Source organism: Schistocerca nitens, chromosome 9, assembly GCF_023898315.1.
Source record: "Schistocerca nitens isolate TAMUIC-IGC-003100 chromosome 9, iqSchNite1.1, whole genome shotgun sequence".
Taxonomy (NCBI): Eukaryota; Metazoa; Arthropoda; class Insecta; order Orthoptera; family Acrididae; genus Schistocerca; species Schistocerca nitens.
The window spans coordinates 325,812,944-325,838,590 of NC_064622.1; the positions used below are offsets into that span (position 1 = coordinate 325,812,944).

At 41.5% G+C, this 25,647-nt stretch overlaps 1 protein-coding gene across 3 annotated transcripts in view; it reads left to right on the forward strand.

The window, feature by feature from the left end:
• LOC126203043 (protein spaetzle 5-like) overlaps positions 1-25,647 on the forward strand; it is a 326,834-nt gene that overhangs the window by 278,634 nt on the left and 22,553 nt on the right. For all 3 annotated transcript variants that reach the window (XM_049937281.1, XM_049937283.1, XM_049937282.1), the window contains exon 3: positions 24,390-24,476. In XM_049937281.1, the coding sequence (XP_049793238.1) occupies positions 24,390-24,476 (87 nt within the window). The remainder of the gene's footprint in view (positions 1-24,389; positions 24,477-25,647) is intronic.

Here is a 25,647-nt window from a genome sequence, read left to right on the forward strand (position 1 = left end):
TACGAGACAATCTGAGCAGCTCTCTTAGACTGTTTGTTGGCAGATGATGCTGCCATTTGCCGTCTACTAAAGTCATCAATCAAAATGTCAAAACCAGTTACTGTCTAGTAAACTCATCAGAAGATATAAACTAACTGCATATTGTATATATATATATATATATATATATATATATATATATATATATATATATATATATATATATATAATGTGTGTGTGTGTGTGTGTGTGCGTGTGTGTGTGTGTGTGTGTGTGTGTGTGTGTGTGTGTGTGTGTGTGGATAAGAAAATGTGTGAGGTAATCCACATGAGTACGAGAAGAAGTACGTTAAATTTCGGAATTTCGGTTACACGATAAGTCACACACATCCGAAGTCTGTCAGTTCAACTAAATACCTTGGAATTACAGTTATAAACGATTTGAATTGGAACGATCCCTTATATAATGCTGTGGGGAAGACATGCCAAAGACTGCGTTTTATTGGCAGAACGCTTAGAAGATGCAAAAGATCTATTAAACAGACTGTCTACACTACGCTTCCCGTCCTCTGCTAGAATTGCTGTGCGGCATTGGATTCTTACCAGACAGGATTGCGGAGGACATCGAAAAAGTCAAAAGAAGTGTAGCTCGCTTTGTATCATCGCGGAAAAGCTGAGAGAGTGTCACGGATATGATGGCTTGTTTGGGTGGCAATCATTAAAACAAAGGTGCTTTTCTTTACGGCAAGATTTTTCACGAAATTTCAATTACCAACTTCCTCCTCTGAATGCGATACAAATGTACTGACGCCCTTCAAAGAAAGAAATGATCATCGTAATAAAATAAGAAAAAACAGAGCTCGTAGAGAAATATTTACGCGTTCATATTTCCCACGCTCTCTTGGTGGGTGGAACGGTAGAGGAATAGTCTGAAGGTGGCTCGAAGTATCCTCTGCCAGGCACTTATGTGAATTACAGAGTAGTCATGCAGGTGTAGATGTAGATCTACGCCGTAAGAGTGCTGCCGCTCGACTCCTCGATTTCGCGACCTCCTGAATCACTCCACGAAATTATTTCGCCCTTGGACCTGCCAGACAATCAATCAGAATCGAGAGCACCACGTGAGATTATTTCATTGCCCATTTACCGATACCGCTTACAGAACTTCTGTAATGTGCTGCTTACTGCCAAATGTGTTGCAGAACATCGACCGTCATGGAAAATTACTCGCTCTTGAAATCAGCCCAGTCAACTCCGACCACCAGCAGTTTAGAATGATTAAGGAAAGACCGGCTCAACGTCTTCAGACCAAACAAGTAGCTCCTTGCACTTGTAGCTGGAAACTTGCCAAGACGACTCCGAACGCGAACAGGGCTACAACACAGAGGCGGTCAGGAATAATACCGTGTTACAAAGTAACGGTCATTTGGCTATAATGCATTCAAGACATATATTTTACCAACAGAAGAAACATTACTTACCAATTTAAGAGAATACACCAGCTCAACCATGCTTGAGCTGAAATTTTCTCGCCGCGCGGGATTAGCCGAGCGGTTCAAGGCGCTACAGTCATTGACTGTGCGGCTGGTCCCGGCGGAGGTTCGAGTCCTCCCTCAGACAGGTGTGTGTGTGTGTGTGTGTGTGTGTGTGTGTGTGTGTGTGTGTGTGTGTGTGTGTGTGTGTGTTTGCCCTTAGGATAATTTAGGTTAAGTAGTGTGTAAGCTTAGTGTGTGACTTTAGCAGTTAAGTCCCATAAGATTTCCTACACATTTTTTTTTATTTTCTCTTAAATTATTAAGCTACACCAACGACCTCGCTTCCATGTAGCTATGGACAAACCTAAAACTGTTAGTTTATTTCTCTACGTATCTCCTCCGTTAAGCATTTGCCATATCGGGCCGTGAACTTTAGAATTTCTGTATCAAGCTCAGTGCCGCCGGTCTAGTAAGCCAGTATTCACTACATTCTTGACTTCGTCCTCACTTCCAAAATGTTTCCTGCCAACTAACAATTCGAACCTTAGGAAAAGGTGGAAAGCACTAGTAGTATGCTTCCGACTGTCGGATGGGTGATCAAGAGTTTCCCATCCAAATTCATCCAGCAGATCTCTGGTTGTAGCAGCAGTGCGAGGACGAACATTGCCGTGAAAAAAACCAATACCGCGAGAAGGCATACCACGCCTACGATTTTGGATTGCTCACCGTAATTTTCGCAGGCCGTCACAATGTCGATCTGCATTGATACCAGTTCCATTCAGCAGGAAATTCACCATGGGAATACCTTCACGATCCCACAAAAAAAAAGGTCACCTTGAGTTTTTGTGTGGCAGAGTTTCTTTGAATCCTCACTTTTTTCGACGATGACGTATGACTCCACATAAATGATTATAGCTTAGTGTCTGGGATGAAGTAAGATACTCACGTTTCATTACCAATAACAATTTTATCAAGAAATTCATTTCCATCTGCCTGAAACCGCGCCAGAAATGTCGGTGCTGCAGTCATTCGCTGTGTTCTGTGTTGACTACTCAATTGCCGGAAAACCAGCGTGCTGCAGCCAAGGTCGTACATAGTTTCAGCGTCTACTGTTGGCGTCTGCCTCACATGATATCGTTCTTCACTTCGTTCTCCAAATAATTTGTGATGAGTGGCGGAGTTTAAGTCAAATTTCGTCTTCCACGTTTGTTCTTTAATTGTTGGACACTTTACACTTCTGTCCCGCTTTTTTTCTTTTTTTTTTTTTTTTTTGTTTATTCCTGTGTAATCATATTCCGAGCATTCATAAATGGAATAAAAGCTCTGACCTGTTGGTCGCACAATACACGATAACAACTTTTTTTACTGGCACTTGCACAACACCGAGACAAGACGTCAAAGAAACTATTTAACCCTGGCTAGAAACCTATAATCAATCAGCTTAACAGCTAATACGTCCAAGATGATAACAAGAATAATATACAGAAGAAGGAAAAAGAAAACTGAGGATCGATAAGATGACGATCAGTTTGGCTTTAGGAAAGTTCTGACGGTGCGCTTGATAATGGAAGCAATAACTAAGAAATATCAAGACGCGTTCATAGGATTCGTTGTCCTGGAAAACGAGTTCTACATTGTAAAAAGAAATAAGACGTTCTAACTTCTCCGGAAAACAGATGTAAATGACAGCAAAAGACAGGTAATTATGAACTCCTACCACAACAAAAAGAAAAAGAAAGAACGAAATGCTTGGATTAGAAAGGGTGTAAGATAGGGATGCAGTCTATCGCACTACCATTTAATATATATACATCGAAGCAACAATGAGGGAAACAAAAGTAAGATTCAAGAGCTGTATTAAAATTCAAGGTGAAAGGTAAAATTCGCTGATGAATTAGAAACCTCAGTAAAAGCGAGGAAGAATTGCCCGCCCTGCCGAAAAGAATGGGCAGTCTAAGGAGCACACTCTATGGACTGAGAGTAAACCGAAGAAAGACGAAAATAATGAGAAGTAGCAGAAATGAGATTAACAATAAACTTAACATCGAAACTGAGTACCACGAAGTAGACGAAGTGAAGGTATTTTGCTACCTTGGAAGGAAAATAACCCAAGGTGGACGAAACAAGGTCACAAAAAGTACATTAGCACGGGCAAAGAGGGCATTCCTTGCAAAAACGAGTCTACCAGTGTCAAATATGTGAATTAATTTGAGAAAGCAATTTCTGAGAATGCACAGTTCGAACATAGCATTGTATGGAAGCAATTCATGAAAAAAAAAGACTGTCTGCAGAAACGGCAAGAGAGGAATATGTGAAAAACATTAAAAAGAAGCAGGGATAGGATGAGAGGAAATGTGTTAAGACATCGAGAAACAGCTTATATGATAGTTGAGCTAGATATCGAGAATAAAAACTGCAGGGGAGACAGAACCTGGAATTCATGGAACAAATATTTACGTTCGGTACAAGCACTACTATGAGATGAAGAGACTGTAACAGGAAAGGGAAGTGAGAAAACCGGTGACCCTAAGTCAATCTGCGCAGCAAGAATGCACTACTGGTCGTTTCTTCCTGACATACCCTCGAAGTTAAACCTAACTTTCGACACTACCACTCGAGACAAATCAGAATCATCGGATATCCGGCTGATCACTGAAGTTTGAAATCAGAGCTGTGAATCGCTGAAGCGCCGCGCGTTCTGAACTGGGTGTCACGCAGTGCTGTCTCGATCTGAGTGTTGCGCATTGTGTCAGTCAGCGATTGGATTTACGGTCTCGCGGTGCGGCAGGTTCTCGGAACGCCGGCCGGCACGGCACGCGACTGCCGCCCCCTCAGTGAAAGGCAGCCTGCCCGTTTCCCAGAAGCCGTGACGGCTGCCGCTGCCGCCGCGTTCACGAGCTGGGCCCAGCCTATGCCTAGTCATCAGACCGAGCACTATCTTTGTGGTCCAGTTGCACCAGTTTTCGTCAGACATACTGAAACACTGAAGCATGGTCTCCCTCTTCTTTTCAGTGCATAACGGGCAAATAAAAACTACACACAATGAAAAAGGAAGAACACTGTGTATTATTTCAAAAGTAATCGCCATAACTGTTAATACATTTATCCCACTGTGAGAGAAGGTGCTCAATACCGCCGGCCGGGGTGGCCGAGCGGTTCTAGGCGCTACAGTCTGGAACCGCGCGACCGCTACGGTCGCAGTTTCGAATCCTGCCTCGGGCATGGATGTGTAATATCCTTAGGTTAGTTAGGTTTCAGTAGTTCTAACTTCTAGGGGACTGATGACCTCAGACGTTAAGTCCCATAGTGCTCAGAGCCATTTGAACCATTTTTTTGCTCAATGCCTTTTTGGAAAAATGTTTGCTGTTAGCTGTTGTTGTTGTGGTCTTCAGTCCAGAGACTGATTAGATGCAGCTACTCTATCCTGTACAAGCCTCTTCATCTCCGAATAACTACTGCTACCTACTTCCTTCTGAATCTGTTTCGTGTATTCATCTCTTGGTCTCCCTCTACGATTTTTACCCTCCACACTTCCCTCCAGTACTAAATTGGTGATCCCTTGATATCTCAAAACGCGTCCTACCAATCGATCTCTTCTTCTAGTCAAGTTGAGCCACAAATTCCTCTTCTCCCCAATTCTATTCAGTACTTCTTCATTAGTTACGTGATCTACCCATCCAGTCTTCAGCATTCTTCTGTAGCACCACATTTCGAAAGCTTCTATGCTCTTCTTTTCTAAACTGTTTATCGTAAATGTTTCACTTCCATGCATGGCTACACTACATACAAATAATTTCAGAAAAGAGTTCCCGACACTTAACAAATTTCTCTTCTGCAGAAACGCTTTCTTTCCCATAGCCACTCTACATTTTTATATCCTAATTCGACCATCATCAGTTATTTTGCTCCTCAAATAGCAAAACTCATCTACTACTCTAAGTGTCTCATTTCCTAATCCAATTCCCTCAGAATCACCTGATTTAATCCGACTACATTCCAATATCCTCGTTTTGCTTTTGTTGATGCTCATCTTATATCCCCCTTTCAAGACACTGCCCATTCCGTTCAGCTGCTCTTCCAGGTCCTTGGCTGACTCTTACAGAATTACCATGTCGTCGGCAAACCTCAAAGTTTTTATTTCTTCTCCATGGATTTTAATTCTTACTCCAAATTTTTCTTTTGTTTCCTTTACCTCTTACTCAATATACAGATTCAATAACATAGGGGATAGGCTACAATCCAGTCTCATCCCTTCTCAACCACTGCTTCCGTTTCGTGCCCCTCGACTCTTATAACTGCCATCTGGTTTATGTAAAAATTGTAAATAGCCTTCCACTCCTGTATTTTACCCCTGCCTCCTTCAGAATTTGAAAGAGAGTAATCCAGTCAACACTGTCAAAAGCTTTCTCTATGTCTACAAATCTATCTTCTAAGATAAGTCGTAGTGTCAGTATTGCCTCGCGTTTTTCAACATTTCCACGGAATCCAAACTGATTTTCATCGAAGTCGATTTCTTCCAGTTTTTCCATTCGTCTGTAAAGAATTCGTGACAGTATTTTGCAGTCGTCACTTATAAACTTACAGTTCGGTAATTTTCACACCTGTCAACACCTGCTTTCTTTGGGATTGGAATTATCATATTCTTCTTGAAGTCTGGGGGTATTTCGCCTGCTTCATACGTCTTTCTCACCAGATGGAATAGTTTTGTCATGGCTGGCTCTCCCAAGGCTGTCAGTAGTTCTAATGGAATGTTGACTACTCCCGGGGCCTTATTTCGACTTAGGTCTTTCAGTGCTCTGTCAAACTCTTCACGCAGAATATCATCTCCCATTCCATCTTCATCTACGTCCTCTTCCATTTCCTTAATCTTGCCCTCAAGTACATCACCCTTGTGTAGACCCTCTATATATTCGTTCCATCTTTCTGTTTTCTCCGCTTTCCTTAGGACTGGTTTTCCATCTGAGCTCTTGATATTCATGGTTCTCTTTTCTCCAAAGGTCTCTTTAATTTTCCTGTAGGCAGTATCTATCTAAGCCCTAGTGATATATGCCTCTACCTCCTAACATTTGTCCTCTATCCATCCTTGCTTAGCCATTTTGCACTTTCTGTCAATCTAATTTTTGAGACGTTTGTATTCCTTTTCGCCTGCCTCATTTACTACATTTTTATATTTTCTCTTTTCATCAGTTAAATTTAATATCTCTTCTGTTACACAAGGATTTCTGCTGGCCCTCGTTTTTTTACCTACATGATCCACTGCTGCCTTCACTATTTCATCTCTCAAAGCTACACATTCTTCTTCCACTGTATTTCTTACTTCTGTTCTTGTCAATTGTTCCTTACTGCTCTCTGAAACACTCTTCAACCTCTGATTCTTTCAGTTTATCCAGGTCCCATCTCCTTAAATTCCTGCCTTTCTGCAGTTTCTTCAGTTTTAATCTACAGTTCATAACCAATAAATTGTGGTCAAATTCCACATCTGCCCCTGAAAATGTCCGACAATTTAAAATCTGGTTGCTAGATCTTTGTCTTACCATTATGCTGTTATCTATGGTCTGGCTCATGTTAACTGTGGAACCATTATTGTCCGGAGCAACTCTGCAGCCACGAATGTCTTTCTTTACGGCACCAAAAAATATGGAAATCGCATGGGTAAAGATAGGGACTGTATTAGGATGTGTAAGGGCTTCCCAGTGAAACTTGTGGGCCCGTCCATATGTTCCCAAGGTTGTTTCGACTACGCTGCAGAAGTTTCACTGGAAAGCCCTTACACATCCACCATACAGTCCCAGTTTCTTCCAATGCGATTTCCATATTTTGGGTGCCCTGGACGAAGAGATTCGTGGTCGTCGATTTGCTTAGCAGGAAGAGGTGTAGGTCTTGGTACAATCGTGGCTCCACTGGAAACCGCAGATATTTTTCCATGAAGGCGGGATAAATATATTAACAGTTATGGCGATTACTTTTGAAATAATAAAGTTTACTGATCTTTTTTGATCTCCCTCCTTTTCAGTCGACTGTCTCTTATATTATCTCAACCCTATGACTACCATTGGGATGTACGTGTCCCACGATAGGTTATCGGAGAACCACTGGGACTGTGCTGCACGTTACTCCTATGTAACAATGTCCGACTGGTAGAGCTAAGCGTGCTAAGAATTTGTAGAATTCTTATAATTACAGATTACCCCTGTAGGCTGTGCTTCCTTTAGATTTCATTGTTCGGGCTCTACCGCTAGAGTTACTTCACTCCTGTATATAGGCAACCTAACGAATTGATTTGCAAAGTCGGCTGCTCTAGTGTCTTCCCGCACAAATCATATCAACGAAAATTTGGAAATTTGTGGTAAGGTCTTATGGGACCAGACTGATGAGGTCATCGGTCCCTAAGCTTGCACACTACTTAATCTAACTTAAACTAACTTACGCTAACTTACGCTAATGACAACAGACACACCGATTCCCGAGGGAGGACTCGAACCTCCGACAAGGGGAGCCGCGCGAACCGCGGCAAGGTTACCCCGCGCGGCTCATATCAGTGAACTGTATATGTGTGATGACGTTTGCGGCGTTACAAATAGTGTCCAATTGAACTTATGTAATGTGGGTTAAAAATATGGTGAAATGCTCTATCCATTTATTTGTGTCTGTTTTCCATATCTTGTAGTTCATGCGTAATCATGTTCTGAAACCCCAGAGGTAGATACCCTCACCGGGTTTGAAAACAAAATAACGGAAAATATTTTTTTCAGGTTGTTAAGTTTGACTATGATATTAACTGAAGTAACCACACATTACTGTCTTCCACACCGAGAAAAATTGTAGTGAAAGGTTTAAATCCGTCATACATAATCGTAGGCATTGATTCGCTAACGCGAATTTTTGTATTCAGCGAGATTCATTGTCCTTTATGAGTTTTCGAGTGGGTGAGGAGACCATCCCTGGAATCCCTTTTCCTACTACGAAGAGAAACTGTTCCGTCCACGTCAAGTATGAGTTGCTACAGATTGTCTGTCATGAAATGTTCTCGCTCTTTCCTTCTGTTCCGCTTGTCCCATATTAGTCTTCGCAACTGTTGTTCGAAGTATTGTGAGACATCGAAAGCGGTCCGTTGTCACTTCAGACGACCAGGGTCAGCAGCTTCCCAGTTGGCGTTGTCGATTTTTGCACTCTGTAAACTAAGATTTCAGAAAGTCTCCGTAACGTTTCAACTGTCCTTCTTGCTTTCGATGTCCGTGTTTGAGCTGCGAATATATTCTTTGTTTTGCCATTACACTTTAAAGATTCTCCTGAGGAAGCGCTGATTATATTGCTGTGTGAACTTCCCATGTCTTCTTGGGTGAATCTGGCCTAACATTCGTAAGTGTGATTTGATACACTGAGGTGACAAAAGTCACGTGATACCTCCTAGTATGATACAGGACTCTGTGTACGACCTGACCTCTCCATTATGGCCCAAAACTGATCTATGGAATTCATATCTGGCGGTACTGGTGGCCAAATCATTCGCTCGGTGACATGGTGCATTGTCATCCATAAAAATTCCATCGCTGTTTCAGAATATGAGGTCCACGAACAGCTGCATGTGGTTTCCAAGTAGCCGAACATAGCCATTTCTAATATGGCTACGAAGTCTTTCGCGACGTATTTCTTGAGTAAAAATCTCTCGGTGTACATGCCGCGTCAATTCAGGATAAAACTCCAAGCTTTCGACCACTACCTCCATGGTCGTCGTCAGGGCTAAAACTGACTGTCGTGAACTAGCGAGGTTCCCACTTTTATATGCAAAGGACGGCTTCTGATTGGCTGGAATACGTCAGCGATATGGCGCGTAGTGAAGTGGCACCCTCTACTTCCATAGATGTAGTTGCTATCCCGCGTTGCTTGCAGCGCCATCCCTTGAATCAGGAGGTAAAGTACGAGAAGTTTTTCTCTGCGATTTTTCTTTATCCAGTGCAATTACTGGGACTCTGTGATCCGGGAAGCAGTCGAAATTAGACTTAGCGATAATAACTTTAATAGAGACAACGGCTATGCACTTAGCAACACTTGGAAGAGCGCCATATCGCTAACGTATTCCAGCCAATCAGAAGCCGTCCTTTGCATATAAAAGTGGGAACCTCGCTAGTTCACGACAGTCAGTTTTAGCCCTGACGACGACCATGGAGGTAGTGGTCGAAAGCTTGGAGTTTTATCCTGAATTGACGCGGCATGTACACCGAGAGATTTTTACTCATAGCCATTTCTAGTCAATAATCTGTTCAGCTGGACCAGAGGATTCAGTCCATTCCACGTAAACATAGCCCCACTATTATGGAGTCACCACTAGCTTGCACAGTGTCTTGTTGATGTCTTGGGTCCATAGCTTCGTGCGGTCTGCGCCACACTCGAACCCTATCATCAGTTTTTACCAACTGAAACCAGGACTCATCTGACCACACCATGGTTTTCTACTCGTCTAGGGTCCAACAGATATGGTCACGAGCCCAGGTTAGGCGCTGCAAGGTATGTCATGCTGTTAGCAAAGGCACTCGCATCTGCCGTCTGCTGCCATAGCCCACTAAAGCCGCACTGTCCTAAAGTATACGTTCTCAGTACGTCCCACATTGATTTCTGTCGTTATTTCACGCAGTGTTGCTTGTCTGTTAGCACTGACAACTTACGAAACCGCCGCTGCTCTCAATCATTAAGTGAAGGCCGTCGGCCATTGCGTTTTCCGTGGAAATGCCTGAAATTTGGTATTCTCGGCACACTCTTGACATTATGGGTCTCGGAATATTGAGTTCTGTAACGATTTACCAAATTGAATGTCCCATGCGTCTAGCTCCAGTTATCATTCTGCATTCGAAACCTGTTAATTTCCGTCGAGCGGCCATAATCACGTCGGAAACCTTTTCACAAGAATCACCTGAGTACAAATGACAGCTCCGCCAATGCACTGCTGTTTCATACCCTGTGTACACGATACTACTGCCATCTGTATATGTAGATAACGCTATCCCCTGACTTCTGTCACCTCGGTGTATAGTGATGGTCAGATAGAAGAAGAGCTTAGTCTGATCACGAGTTTGGTTAATCGTTGTTACTGTTTTTATTGCTGTTGTCGTCGTTGCTGCTGCTACTGTAGTTTCAGTTGCTAGTGCATGACAGCACAGTCATATTTTCTGGTTGGTTGACTGGAAAGATTTCTTCGACAATATATTATTTGTTTCTCTTTTTACAGATGATTCTGGATACTAAAGAAATTGAGAATTGGTATTCCGATGGTGACTCACAGACTGCTCCTCGGGAATAGCAACAAAGGGGTTAGTTATATCGTGTATTGCAAGACACGATCATACCGAGTATCTTCGCAAATGCTGATTTGCTCGAGGAATATCTGATTAACACAACCCAGAACGTTGTACTGGATAGCGAGTGTTCCACAGATACGGTAGTGACAACGGGTGTGAGCCAAGGAAGAGTAATAGAGAGCTCTAATGTTTTTAATATACATATACGATTTATCAGATATGGTGAGAAACACCGTAAAATTGTTCTCTGACTATACTGTTGTGCGTAAAAAAGGACCGTCAGTGGACAATCGTTGTCCTATTCGACAATAAGGCTCGGACATAATTTTCACTTAACGTGATGAAGTACGGGTAAATCTAAGATAAAGTCTATAATAAAGAGAAAGAAGCTGATGATATCCCATAACATGGTTAGTAGTAAACATCGTGAGCATATCACATAAGTATTTAGGGTTAATACTAAGAAGCGATATGGACAGGGACAATCACGTATAATCATTTTTAAGGAAAGTGGGTAGAAGGCATTTGTTGGAAGCGTTCTGGAAGAGTACACTGCTCCTGTAAATGGGGCTAACGCTTAAAATCACTTTAGGTACGGCAAATAGGAGACTTAGGTATTTCGAAACGTTTCTGGGAAGGTGCAGTGGATCTATAAACGATATCGAGTACTCGAGTACAAGACGCTATTGCGACCAATTATACAACATCGCTCCCGTATCTGGTGTCCTGATACAGTAGACATAACAACAGACATCGAACGAATTCAGAGATGCACTGCGAGAATAGTAACATGTCGATATGATCCACACGAAAAATGCCATAATATGTAGGCATAAAACGTCCTAACTTACAACACAAGGTTAATCAAGAGGCCAGATACTTTAAGAAGTGACAGTATTGTTTATTCTGGACAAAAACTACTTCTGGGCAAACTCCATATTCCGAATGGTTTAGCCGCCGCGGTGGCCGAGAGGTTCTAGGCGCTTCAGTCCGGAACCGCGAGACTGCTACAGTCGCAGGTTCGAATCCTGCCCCGGGCATGGATGTGTGTGATGTCCTTAGGTTAGTTAGGTTTAAGTAGTACTAAGTTCAAGGGGACTGATGACCTCAGATGTTAAGTCCCATAGTGCTCAGAGCCATTTGAACCATTTGATACAACTTACTCCTACCAGCAAGACTGGAACGGCACAATTAATTCACTTCCAGGAAGGGAAGCTATACGTAGCTCAGCAGTGGGAAATATGCACAGTGTATGTATGTTGCAGGCCCAATTAGAGCACGCGTTATTTCATAATCTACACTCCTGGAAATTGAAATCAGAACACCGTGAATTCATTGTCCCAGGAAGGGGAAACTTTATTGACACATTCCTGGGGTCAGATACATCACATGATCACACTGACAGAACCACAGGCACATAGACACAGGCAACAGAGCATGCACAATGTCGGCACTAGTACAGTGTATATCCACCTTTCGCAGCAATGCAGGCTGCTATTCTCCCATGGAGACGATCGTAGAGATGCTGGATGTAGTCCTGTGGAACGGCTTGCCATGCCATTTCCACCTGGCGCCTCAGTTGGACCAGCGTTCGTGCTGGACGTGCAGACCGCGTGAGACGACGCTTCATCCAGTCCCAAACATGCTCAATGGGGGACAGATCCGGAGATCTTGGTGGCCAGGGTAGTTGACTTACACCTTCTAGAGCACGTTGGGTGGCACGGGATACATGCGGACGTGCATTGTCCTGTTGGAACAGCAAGTTCCCTTGCCGGTCTAGGAATGGTAGAACGATGGGTTCGATGACGGTTTGGATGTACCGTGCACTATTCAGTGTCCCCTCGACGATCACCAGTGGTGTACGGCCAGTGTAGGAGATCGCTCCCCACACCATGATGCCGGGTGTTGGCACTGTGTGCCTCGGTCGTATGCAGTCCTGATTGTGGCGCTCACCTGCACGGCGCCAAACACGCATACGACCATCATTGGCACCAAGGCAGAAGCGACTCTCATCGCTGAAGACGACACGTCTCCATTCGTCCCTCCATTCACGCCTGTCGCGACACCACTGGAGGCGGGCTGCACGATGTTGGGGCGTGAGCGGAAGACGGCCTAACGGTGTGCGGGACCGTAGCCCAGCTTCATGGAGACGGTTGCGAATGGTCCTCGCCGATACCCCAGGAGCAACAGTGTCCCTAATTTGCTGGGAAGTGGCGGTGCGGTCCCCTACGGCACTGCGTAGGATCCTACGGTCTTGGCGTGCATCCGTGCGTCGCTGCGGTCCGGTCCCAGGTCGACGGGCACGTGCACCTTCCGCCGACCACTGGCGACAACATCGATGTACTGTGGAGACCTCACGCCCCACGTGTTGAGCAATTCGGCGGTACGTCCACCCGGCCTCCCGCATGCCCACTATACGCCCTCGCTCAAAGTCCGTCAACTGCACATACGGTTCACGTCCACGCTGTCGCGGCATGCTACCAGTGTTAAAGACTGCGATGGAGCTCCGTATGCCACGGCAAACTGGCTGACACTGACGGCGGCGGTGCACAAATGCTGCGCAGCTAGCGCCATTCGACGGCCAACACCGCGGGTCCTGGTGTGTCCGCTGTGCCGTGCGTGTGATCATTGCTTGTACAGCCCTCTCGCAGTGTCCGGAGCAAGTATGGTGGGTCTGACACACCGGTGTCAATGTGTTCTTTTTCCATTTCCAGGAGTGTAATTACTGTCGCGAGAACTATAGTAAATTACTTCAGAAAGCTAGACTGAAATTTTTTCGGGGGACCCTATTATATCATTCACTATGTTTTTGCAATGGTGGTTGTAAATGAACAAATTCCACCCAAATACGTGTTTGGCTTAGTGGCTCACTGATAAAATGCCAGACTGTGGACAGTTGTAGGATTTTTGTGTCACTTATCACTTATTTCACCTCTAGCCATGCCTCTTGGTTCGGGCTCCGTCTCTAAATTGTACGGGCCCCCTGCAGTGTCAGGGCGGAGGAAGGCAACGGCACGTCATCTCTAACAGGACCATATCTAGTAAAGCACTGTGGTTTCAAACCAGTCTTCAGATTGATGACACCGCTACCTTTCTTTTACCCAATTAAATACACAGTCTACGTTCTCTTAACTCCTCTTCATGAACTTCACAAGAAAACTGAGTCTTCAACACAAAAACTTTTTTAGGAAGCATTAGTAACGGGTACCTCTTGGAGGTTGCGCAGCACCTTTTCTACATATAAGAGAGCGAGGTGACGCATTGGTAACATACTGGACTAGTGTTCGCTGTTAGAATCCCCGTCCAGCCATACAGATTTAGTTTATCTGTAATTTTCTTAAGTCGCTTAGGAAGAATGCGGAGAAGTTTCCTTTACAAGGACACAACCGAATTCCTTCCCCAATACAAATTACTGTTCAACTTCTGATGAATTTGTGGGCAACACACATAAGGGTATTTCATGCAAAAAGTTGGTCAAAATTAGTATTTGATTTTTTTCTGTACTGTAAGACCTTAGAGAACATATCTGAAGGCTAATAATGTGTTTACACACTTTATAACATGAAATAAAACAAAATTATGGTTTTTTTATGAGATTACTTATTTCTTAGCTACAACATTATGTATTATTCAGATGATGCCCCCCAGTCTTGTTCATCTGAGCAGTCTGTTCCTATTGGGGACTCCTCTTTACCATAATTTTGAGCTCGAAGGAGCTGCCTAATTATCTTGCGTCTGAAACCAGCAAAATATAATGATTCTTTTAAGGAAGATTTACTGGTTTTATTTGACTTCGGATTAGTATCTGTTATTAATGGATGAGATGTTAGTAGTAGCCTATTTATTATGACCAGATTGCATTCTTCACGTGAGAATTTCCTGGCAAACGTTTGTCTGTTCAAACGAAAGTACTTGTTGTAAGGCTCGGCTGCTTCTTCTGATAAACTGCCTACGCGTAGGAGGACATGTTCAGCGACATTTGGGCCAGGCACCAGAATCTTGGATGCAGTGGGAGACAAAGGACATCATGGATATAAATCAGCATACAGTCTTGCTGTTTCAACAGTAAAAGAAGAAAATTTGTCTATCTGTGTCTTATGTCCACGGGGAAATAGATTCTAGAACAACCCTGATACGATAGATGAGTTTCAGATCTACATCTGTTATTTCTGCTGAGATTTCAGGGTCCTCAAAAAATCTTCTACTGGCATTTCCCTCATTTCTATTTCCACAGCCTTGCTTGGGGACCTCTACAATTAATGCCAATCGATTTTTAAACGTTACTTGTCTGATTTTGTTTCTCTGTTGCATAAGTTTCTTTTCCTCTTTTGAAAAGATTTGCACTTCTTGATGTTTATTTTATAGGAAAAATGCAAGAAAAATTCGAAAAATCTAATTCAGGCATGGGGTATAGGCAGGCCGAACTGAATAACTGTATTTGCTGCTTTGGTTTTTGGAAAGTCATTGAAGCCTTGCAAATGTATCATCTCGTTGTCGATGCTGTCTCTGTTGCGTTGAATACCTCTGCATCTACCATAGTATTCAGAAATGCGTGTTTCGTGGCTAAATCACCCCTGTTCTTGCGATTTTTGTTTCTTGTAATGTTTCAGTTTGCCTATTGATATAACAAATTACTTTATCAGTAACATCAGCGGCTTCAGTGTGCTTTTCAGGGATAAATGACGCTCTGTTCTTGCAATTTTTGTTTCTTGTAATGTTCCAATTTGCCTACTGATATAAACAATTACTTTATCAGTAACATCAGTTGCTTCATGAGAAAATTTAATTCTTACTGGTCTGCAATAGCGAGGAGACAATAGTACAGAATTTTTCAAACAAAAAGGTCTCTATCCGTGCTACTAATAAGTTGGAGAGGAGCTAAAGGTGACTGAACTATGTTCACATCTGACTAATAATTGTTTTCAAATTTTTGTTTAAACTGAATTTGCTATGAATCATCATAATCCCGTTTATAGATAGGATCCAATGCATTTATGTCATTATTTGAAACATCACGTGTATGATTAAGCAAGGCTTTAAATGGAACCTCAACATGTGTGGCAGTTACCTGATAGGATTCAGCCACAGGGCAGCACTGCTTTTTAGCCTCTTGAAAGCCTCTTGAAAGATTCTGCAATAGGGATAGACCTTCTTATCAGCTGTTCAGACTATTTCGTATTGTTCCCTTATCAGCGAGACCTCCAAACAGATTGACAAGGCTTGGGTATGTGAAAGGTCTTCGTATAGGAGATGAAGTAACACCTTTAAACACTTTGGAACCCTCTACATTTCCAGATTCTCAGAGCTACCACTTGACTAGGACACGTTAATTCTGCGGTTCCAAAATTGTTTCTCAATAGCTTTGTTATACACCTTTTACTACGCTCGCTTAAGTCTACGACTTTGATGGAATACCAACTCGAATTTTGCAACATGGAATTTTATGGTAGTTTGCAGCCAATTATGGTTGTTTTTTTAAGAAGGTACTTTCGACTTTGTGAGAAGGAAGCCATTGTTTCTTTAATTGTGACTTTACATAAGACAGGTTGTATTTAAAACCTTTCTTTTCTTCATCAGGGAAGGTAGGATCTGATATACAATTTCCCATAAAGTCCAATCTTTATACAAACTTTTCTCGGAACATCTCTTGATAAGGACATAGAGGCCTTTCATTGTAATTTTGACTTTCGAAGAACCTCGGATAAAAACAAAGTGCCTTCAGAATTCCTTTCGGAGATGACATGCTTCATTACTGACAACTCATTAACGTAAAAAAATCGTACAAAATCAAACTGTGGTATTCAGCGGCTCTTTTTTTTAATTTCTGATAGAGGAATGATTTTTCTATCACACTGTGTTAAGAAATGTACAGGAAACACCTTACACTATAACAAAAAGAAAATACTATTAAAAGTAGTAAATAATATGAATGAAAATAATTAGAAATAACATTACGTACCAGAATCTTCGGAATCGATGTTGCATTTCACTATACTTCCAGTGAAAATAAACTTTAACACATTCACAAACACAAAGCGATTTCAAGACACTAGAGAATCTTCAAATGCACTGCAAGTGCGACGTAAATACAAACTAGCTCTGCCGCGTATCACTGCGCAATAAGCAAACAACACACTGCCTCGGCAGTACCCTATCTGTCACACTATCACAAGAAGTTATGCATCCGGCAATTACTCCCATTTGGAAAGTGGAATTTTGGCCAGCTTTTTGGGCAAAGTACCACTATGTGCTAAGGGTCGTTAAAGCCAAATCTTACGTCCTTACCGTCCCGTTTGTCATTCCATTTACAGATAATATGTGTAAAGAATGGATATCTGTGTGCTTCCGTATGTGCCGCAATCTCTTAAATTTATCACTACAGACATTGTGCGGCTCTCAGTATTTACAGAACGTTTTTTAAAGAAAAGTTCTCCACTTTTTCTTCACCATTCGTAAAATGAAAGCACGCTATTCCATAGGACCTCTGTAGCACTATCGAACCTGCTATATGAACCAGGCGCAATCTGTGCACGGCTTCCTGAAATATTTTCGGTTTATTCATGCAATCCGACGTCATATCCATTCGGGATAGACAAGTAGTATCTCAAGGATTGTGGCATGAGAGAGTGGTGTGGCTTTCTAGCTGCCCTCAGAAATTAGAAATTACACGCATTAAAAAAATTAATAGAGAATCCTTCATTAAGTTTTTGAAGTCTGAACTTTCATATCAGTCACCTTCATGCTACGATTCTCAGGAGACTTTCCTTGATTCCAGTAGATACTTGCTTCTATAAAACATACATTTTACAAGCGTTTATTTAGAAATGCATTTTACAGTTTTATGGCTTAGCCCTTGTAACAAACATTTTATAATCTATCGGAACCAAGTGTATATTCCTGCAGACAAACTTTGATTCAGTAGGCTTAGTTCTCCTGAAAGTGTAATGCTATTGTTTTCTAGTTAACTTCTCTTTGCTTCTTTTGCTTTCCGTTTTATACAAGGCACAGAGTGTAATTGTACAGCCCAGCTGCAACGGAACGCCGTGCGATGAGGCAACCCGCGCAGCAGTTGCGCTGCTACATTTATCTACACTGTAGGCGCTACTTCCATCTGGTAACGGTGTACCTCGGACAAAACACACTGATTAGCTAAAACATTATGATCTCTTGCTTAATAGCGTGCTGATGCACCTTTGGAACGGAATACAGTGGTGATCCTGCGTGGCATGAATTCGACAAGTCCGTCGTAATTTCCTTGAGATGTGAGGCACCAGGTGTCTATATACAGATTATGCTTATATCGTAAATTACAGGCCGGTGGTTTGTGGATGCGGAGCTGGTGCCCTATAGCGTCCCAGATATTTTCCACTAAGTTCAGAGAAGGCAGATTTGGCGTCCAAGACACCACGCTCCTCAGACCTTTTAGCGTAATTTATGAGGTGGACAGTTATTCGTCTGGAAAACATCAAGCATGTAACGATGCAGATGATCCGCAGTAACGTTCACGTTGTCCACAGCTGTCACGGTGGCTTCTATTACTAACACAGATCTCGTGGATGTCCGGGTGAATTATCCCCCAATAGCACAATACTAACTCACCGAAGTGTGTCCATGGCGCAGTAGATATTTCGAGCAGCTGTTCTTCTGAATGATGGCGTATCCGGACAATCATCGATTTGATGCAACAATAAACGTAATTCATCCGACCAGGCGACACGTTCCCATTAACCAAGGTACAGTCGTAATCGACGATGACTTTGAGTCGACGTGGGAACACGGAGGGGGTGATAAGATACGCAGCTCCATGTTCAGTAATGTTGGCTGAATGGAGTGCTCAGCAACTCGTGTGGCTGAACCGACATTGTACCGCGTCGTCAGATCTGCCACAGATTACCGCTTACACTGCTGCACAGGGTGGCCAAGAAACTGACCAACTCGTTCTGCGACAACGTGTTTACCTGCAACATATCGCCTGCTCGTAGTTTCACATTCTTATATCACTTTCCACGGTTGGTCACGACAGCAGTACGCGAACAGCCGACCGCCTTCGCCGTTTCCGAGATGCTCGTCCTCGAGCGCCAGCCCTTAACAAACTGCCCTTCGTCAACGTCGTTTATGTCAGTGGATTACCCCATTTGCAGTGTGCACCGTCGCTAGAATGATTCGCCATTCATATTCCCTCCACTTATATATTTTCCTCACCGAGTAATATTCCCGCAGCTCCACTAGATGGTGCTCAGTCTCGCTGTGTGGGCAGTAGTCATAATGTTTTGGCTCAACAGTGCATGTCGGTTCTCTCGATCGCCGCCAAAAATGTGAACTAGCATCAATCCTAAACATCGTTTTGAAAGTTGCTGAATATACATTTGCACAAGGAGCAGATAATATGACTGAAGCGGTGAAGCGCTCGGACTGGCACCGAGCATCATATGAGTTCACACTTTTTTCAGGGCTCTACTTTAAGTCAACGATCGTATTTAGATGTGCAGTTCACCGACGATATACTCCATCCACAAAATACGTTTATACTCTGTAGCATCGCGTTCCAAACTCAGGTCCCAGCCTCCTGATGTAAGTTTTCCATGGGCCGCATAAAGTTATTTATGAAAATACGAAGGTAGAAACATTCAAAAAGGTCACGATAAAATTTTCACCATTTTGTCCTTCGGTGCCTTGATCTCTGACTTCCAATGAACGTTATATTGTAATCAAAAGTAAAGTAAAATACAACCACAATTACCATCAAACAAGGGCGCCAGCGATGTACCGTTAACCGTTGACAAATAAATCGCATAACGACAACTTTCTTTTTATTGCTCTCTTCCGCCGATATTACGCAATTTACAATTGCGCTTTTGTTTATTTATGTTTAGCAGGAGAAAGTCATTTCTTATTTATTTTTTCCTGGTCGTTAGTGTCTATTCTTATCTATTAACTGCGACAAAATCACCATACTTGAGTGAACTGGTACAAAATGTGGAATAGGAGACACAGAAGCTATTTTAAGAATCTTGAAGAATAAAATATGTATCTACGGCAACGACAATATACAATATACCGGCTGTTCAAAGGAAGTGTCGAAGTGAGAGGTGATAGTACTCATCGAAAGAAGAAAAATAAGTCCAATAAACATGCGTCCCGAATCGCATACTTTCCGAGATAAGCATTTGTTTATAGTAATGGCTGCGCCACGCCTGGCAGCGGATATTAGCACAGTCGTTGCATTGGCGCTTCGTCAAGTGTGTCTGCATAAGATGGCTTGCTCACAGTGGCCGGCCAGTGTGGCCGAGCGGTTCTCGGCGCCTCACTCCGGAACCGCGCGACCGCTACGGTCGCAGGTTCGAATCCTGCCTCGGGCATGGATGTGTATGATGTCCTTAGGTTAGTTACGTTCAAGAAGTTCTAAGTTATAGGGGACTGATGACCTAAGATGTTACGTCCCATAGTGCTCAGAGCCATTTACTCACAGTGCTCTACCTACTTTTAGCTGGTCTTCAGTCAGTTTTGTGGTTCGAGTCGTGTTGTAGGCTAGTTTTCGCCGTGTTTGTGTGCCTTATTGTACAGTACTGTCAACAATGGGTACGTATCACGGTATTTTACCTTCTTCCAAAGGCAGATTCAGTTACGTGTTTATTGTTATTGCGCTGGTTATACGTACAATTGGTGTACTACACTTACATTTTCTCTCTTCGACCACTATTGGAAGCCTACTACTCGACAAGTGAAATGGCGGATAAGGTATTCTGCTATGATTTAGTAAATGGACGTAGCCTGAGAGCCTCTGCCTCTACGCTGAAAAGTATCCACAGCGAAGAATGCCCTCTCATAAGCCGTTCTGCAGAATTTTGCAACGTCTGAGGGACACAGGTACCCCCACACCTGTAAGACTGACACTGGATAAGGAAAAATAGGGATGCAGAGAACGCTGAATACAAGCGCGTAAGAACTACGCCTGGCTTGTGTTGAGTAACAGCATTTCACATTAAAGTAAGAAAGAAAATTTCTTATACAAAGCTACTAATAATGCAATAAATTTACGGGAATACATTACGTATAAAATCTCTAATACATTGACTGACAGTGTAATGCTGTACGTATAATTCAGCGTGCAGAAGATAGAGTTCTATTTATAAAGGACTACTGTTAGAAATACGTGGGGTAAAAAGAGCAAATATGAGGTACAATAAAGTCACTAAAAAGGACTTCCTCTTAACACCATGGAAGCTTAATCGATAAGGAAAAACTGGAATGCATTGAGCGCTATATACATGCGCGTAAGCACTGCGTCTTGCCGGTGTTAAATAACCTAATTTTACATTGACCATCTCTTATATAAGGCCAATAATTAAAGTAGTATTTTTGAGGTATACATTAAATATAAAATTATCTGTAAAACATTGATGTGACAGAGTGATACTGCACGTAAACTTAGCGTGCAGAAGAATTCTATTACAACTTCTGTAATAAAAAAGGTGGAGGAGAGAATGAAATGGACAAAGTTACATTACAACCTAAAAATGAGAATCTTCTACTTAACTGTACGGAGGCTTTCGCAGAAAAAATGTAAACTATATTACAGAATATAATTTTTTGGACTACCAACTGCAACAATTTGTACTGCAAAGGCCACCAAAAATGGAACCCAGTGATATGAAATGTAACTAGATCAACAGTAGAGGGGAAGTATTTTGAGGAAAACGGCACATTCGCCGATGTTAGAGGAGACCTGTGAACACGTGTTATGTAACCGTGGTGGTGGTGGTTAGTGTTTAACGTCCCGTCGACAACGAGGTCATTAGAGACGGAGCGCAAGCTCGGGTTAGGGAAGGGTTGGGAAGGAAATCGGCCGTGCCCTTTCAAAGGAACCATCCCGGCATTTGCCTGAAACGATTTAGGGAAATCACGGAAAACCTAGATCAGGATGGCCGGAGACGGGATTGAACCGTCGTCCTCCCGAATGCGAGTCCAGTGTGCTAACCACTGCGCCACCTCGCTCGGTATGTAACCGTGAGCAGCGGTTTAAAGCCATAAAGGAAATGCTTACTCGCGAGTTGCAACTGATCGTTCAAAATGTTACCGTCTCTCTTAGCAAGATGTTTATAAATTTCAAGTTCTTCTAATAAATTCAGTTTTCAGCCTTATATTTCCATACGTAAAATTACGGTTTCTTCTAATTCCCTCGGAGAACGGTGAAATATGTAAATGTTCAACAAAGAAAAATTATGAACATTTCCCCCTTTCTTACTCAACAGGTGCTCCTTAATCTGGCTTTAATAGCTCTACGAGTCTCCCCTATATAACAGCTAGGGCAGTCTTTACAGACGTTTTTATAGACGCCTGAATTTGTGAAAGGATCTTGTCCTGTTTTTAATGTATGTACTAAATTTTTCTTCAAACTATTGTTAGTAGAGAAGCTAACTTTACAACCATATTTTCCAGTCGGAAGACGGCCAGTCCTGTAGGACATATTAGTAAAAATGGAATCGAAATGAACTTGTCATTTCCTCTTCATTCCTCTTCAGTTTATCACCTAGTGTCGAAAATTTTTTATTTGCACTTTTGTTACTAAGTATCTGGTCGACTATGTCTTGTTTATAACCATTAGTGTCATCAGTAGTATTAATCAAATTAATTTCTTTCTGAAAATCTTATGGGGAAAGTGGTGTTGCTAAAGCACGATTTATTTCTGAACGAAAAAGCGCAGCTTTATTACCCTGTGGGTAGAAAGAATCTGATGGAATAATATTATCAGAGTAGGTTGTCTTACGATGAATATCGAAAGTGACACTGTCATTCTGTATGCGCAGTTTCAGATCAAGGAAATTGAGACCACCTTTCTCATTTTGAATTTCTTTTGCAAATTTAATTTTCTGGAGGAAGCCGTTAAAGGTATTAAATAATAAATCTAATTCTTGGTCAGTTCCATCAAACGTGAAAATTAACGCGCATAAAATCATATTTACAGCTAGGATGCCACCTGAGGGACTAGCCATCGCAAGGTCAAAGGATTGAACATACAATCTACTGTAAAAAGTAAAATAATTGTTTTACTTTACCTTTAATAACTTCATCAGTTCTGTAATTTGCATCTGATTAACTTTTTATGGAGCAATAAATGTCACGTCAATAGGAACGCTCGTGTACAGAGTTGTAATATCAAAGGATAACAACCTAGTACGAGGAGTGCATTTGAGCGTTTTCATTTTACTAATCATATCTTGCCTATTGTAACGGAAAAATCATTGTCAAAGGTAAAACATTCCTTGAGTTTACCTTGTAAGTGCCTAGCTACGTCTGGTGAACACTTCCTGTACTATTTACGAAGCTTAAACTGGCTTCTTAAAACGAGAACCTTTGGATTCATATTCACCACCCATTTTCTCTTAAATTTTCCGAACACGTTTTTAGTATTATTAAACACTTCCGAATTTCTCTTTGTAGGTTAAAGGTGAGATTTGTACTAATTTCGGTGATGCCATTTTCCTCAAAAATTATAACGTTTTATCTACATACTCATTTTTATAGGTGACGGCAATTGTATTGCACTTATCGGCTTTAGTTATAAAAGCTTCATTATTTTTCAGTTTACGATTGATATTATGAATCACTTTCTTTTCTCTAGTGCAAATGCTACTCTTGACTGCCATTTCTTTTTCTATGATGTTATATTCATGAGTTAGCCTAACTTGTGCGCCTTATCTACTTTAGCACTGTTTAGGCCAATTTGAAGGTCAAGTACAAAGTCATCTATTATTGGAGAGTCTCTTAGCCTAGGGGCTACATTGTACTTTAAACCTTTTTGTAAAATTAGGCCTTCTTCCTACGAAAAATTAATTCCAGTTTTACTTAAAGCTTTTAAAAAAAACTGATGCTCCGTTTTGTTATTCACTGTAATTTTTTAAATGAGTTAGTGTAACAAAAAGATCATTGAGTTTAGCACAAAATAACAATGGAAGAAAATGTATTTAAATATATTGCTACAATGATGAACCAAGGAGAAAGCTTAAACTCCCCAACAAAATACTTATGTTCGCTTAATGTACCCGGTATGCGATTGCAAAAAGGTTTCTAAACATCATAGAGGCGGAAGTATCAACCAGAAAAGAAAAAGGAAAGTCATCATTCGTTCCACTCGTTTCAACTAACTAACGATTTAGTTTAAAAAGGCTCCAGTTTTAGTACGAATATCAATAGCAAAATGGCAAATATTCCAATACTGCGGAATGAATTTAATAACATCGTGTTTCTCTTACAGACAACAATACATAGCGTGTTCGCTTGTTGAATACTCACAAAACGTTTTCATCTTTGCACCCTAAGCAAAACATCTAATGTAGTTTACCATAATACACTTTGAATAAGAGATCTGCTATACAAATGAGGTGATTAACTGCACATCTTTTTCGAATTCAGAAAATAAATGCAAAAGAAGACCAAGCGAAGCGGGTGATTTTGCAGATAATTACGTACATAACCAGAGACATCGCTTGTCTGCAGATGCCTAATAAACATACCATGACTAGAAAATACAATTATATATAAATGGGGATGGGCAATATAGTTACGTAAATCACACAAAATTATTATAAATTTTCACTAACACTCTTCTAATTTAAGTCGTGTATTACATTCCTTTGTTGCAGGCAGCTGATCCGTTACCTGATAGAACAATGGGCTTACGACTATAATACGTTACTCCTTGATGAATCACGTGATGACTTCAATTACAGGTATCGTAATTATGAATATCTCCTCTCTACCCTTGCTTACAACTCATATCTCATTTTGTAATATATGTGTGCTATGTAGATGTTTGTACAGGTGCGTTAGCATCTTTGTGAATGTAATTTCTCTTTGCAAATCTTTTGTGTAACGCAAGTAAAATTGCCTGTACTATAACGTGTACGACAGTATTAATGTGACTCATTTCAAATTAGTCTGTTTTTCTCTTTATGCATAACAAAGGTGAATTCTTTGACAAACTGACTATATATATATATATATATATATATATATATATATATATATATATATATATATATGTGTGTGTGTGTGTGTGTGTGTGTGTGTGTGTGTGTGTGTGTGTATACAGCTCTACATCAAACGTAGCTAAATTCTTTGATAAAACATTACTGCTTTAAATGTGTCTTGTTTGACGTTACTAATTATTTACCATGACATAACGTATCACTAAACACCCTCTCCTGTATTACTTACATACAACTTACGTGCTAACATTACTGACTGCATGGAGTACTGTATATGACGACGCGGAAGACATAGCCATCACATGGGGAATTGCGCAAACTATTTTAAACTAAGGTCTCTGCTAGACAGTCTCGAGAATATAGAATGATTGCCCCAAATAAATAGTGAACAAAAAATATGGAAGCTCATGTGGTAGATGAATTGCGCTAGATATGTGAAGTTTTACAAAGTTGTACTTGCTCTACTACGGGCGCACTAAGATATAAATCATTAAAATTTTGAGGGGCCTGTATGCGGCATAACTGTCAACGGTCAGGCAGCTGCTGTGAAAATTTCAGAACAGCAATTAAAGTGATAATTTCAAGAGAAAGAATGTGAAATGCAATCGCGGTTTGAGGAACGAAAAAAATACTTCATTCATCACACTAGCCTCATTATTTTAAATGAAAATAGAAGAAAGGCAATTGTAAAGTGGCCGCATAAAACGAGTAGTGTACAGCATAATATATAGCTAATTATTACTACTAAAGTGCCAGTTAGGTCTCTCGCAACAGAGCAAACACAACTTTGTGAAACTTCGCTTATGTACCCCAATTCCTCCACCCACCACTTGAGCTTCTATTTTTTTCTCATTGTTTATTGAGGGCAGACTTTGTCCAGTATGAGTAAAACAACAATTAAAAAAAGACTGTG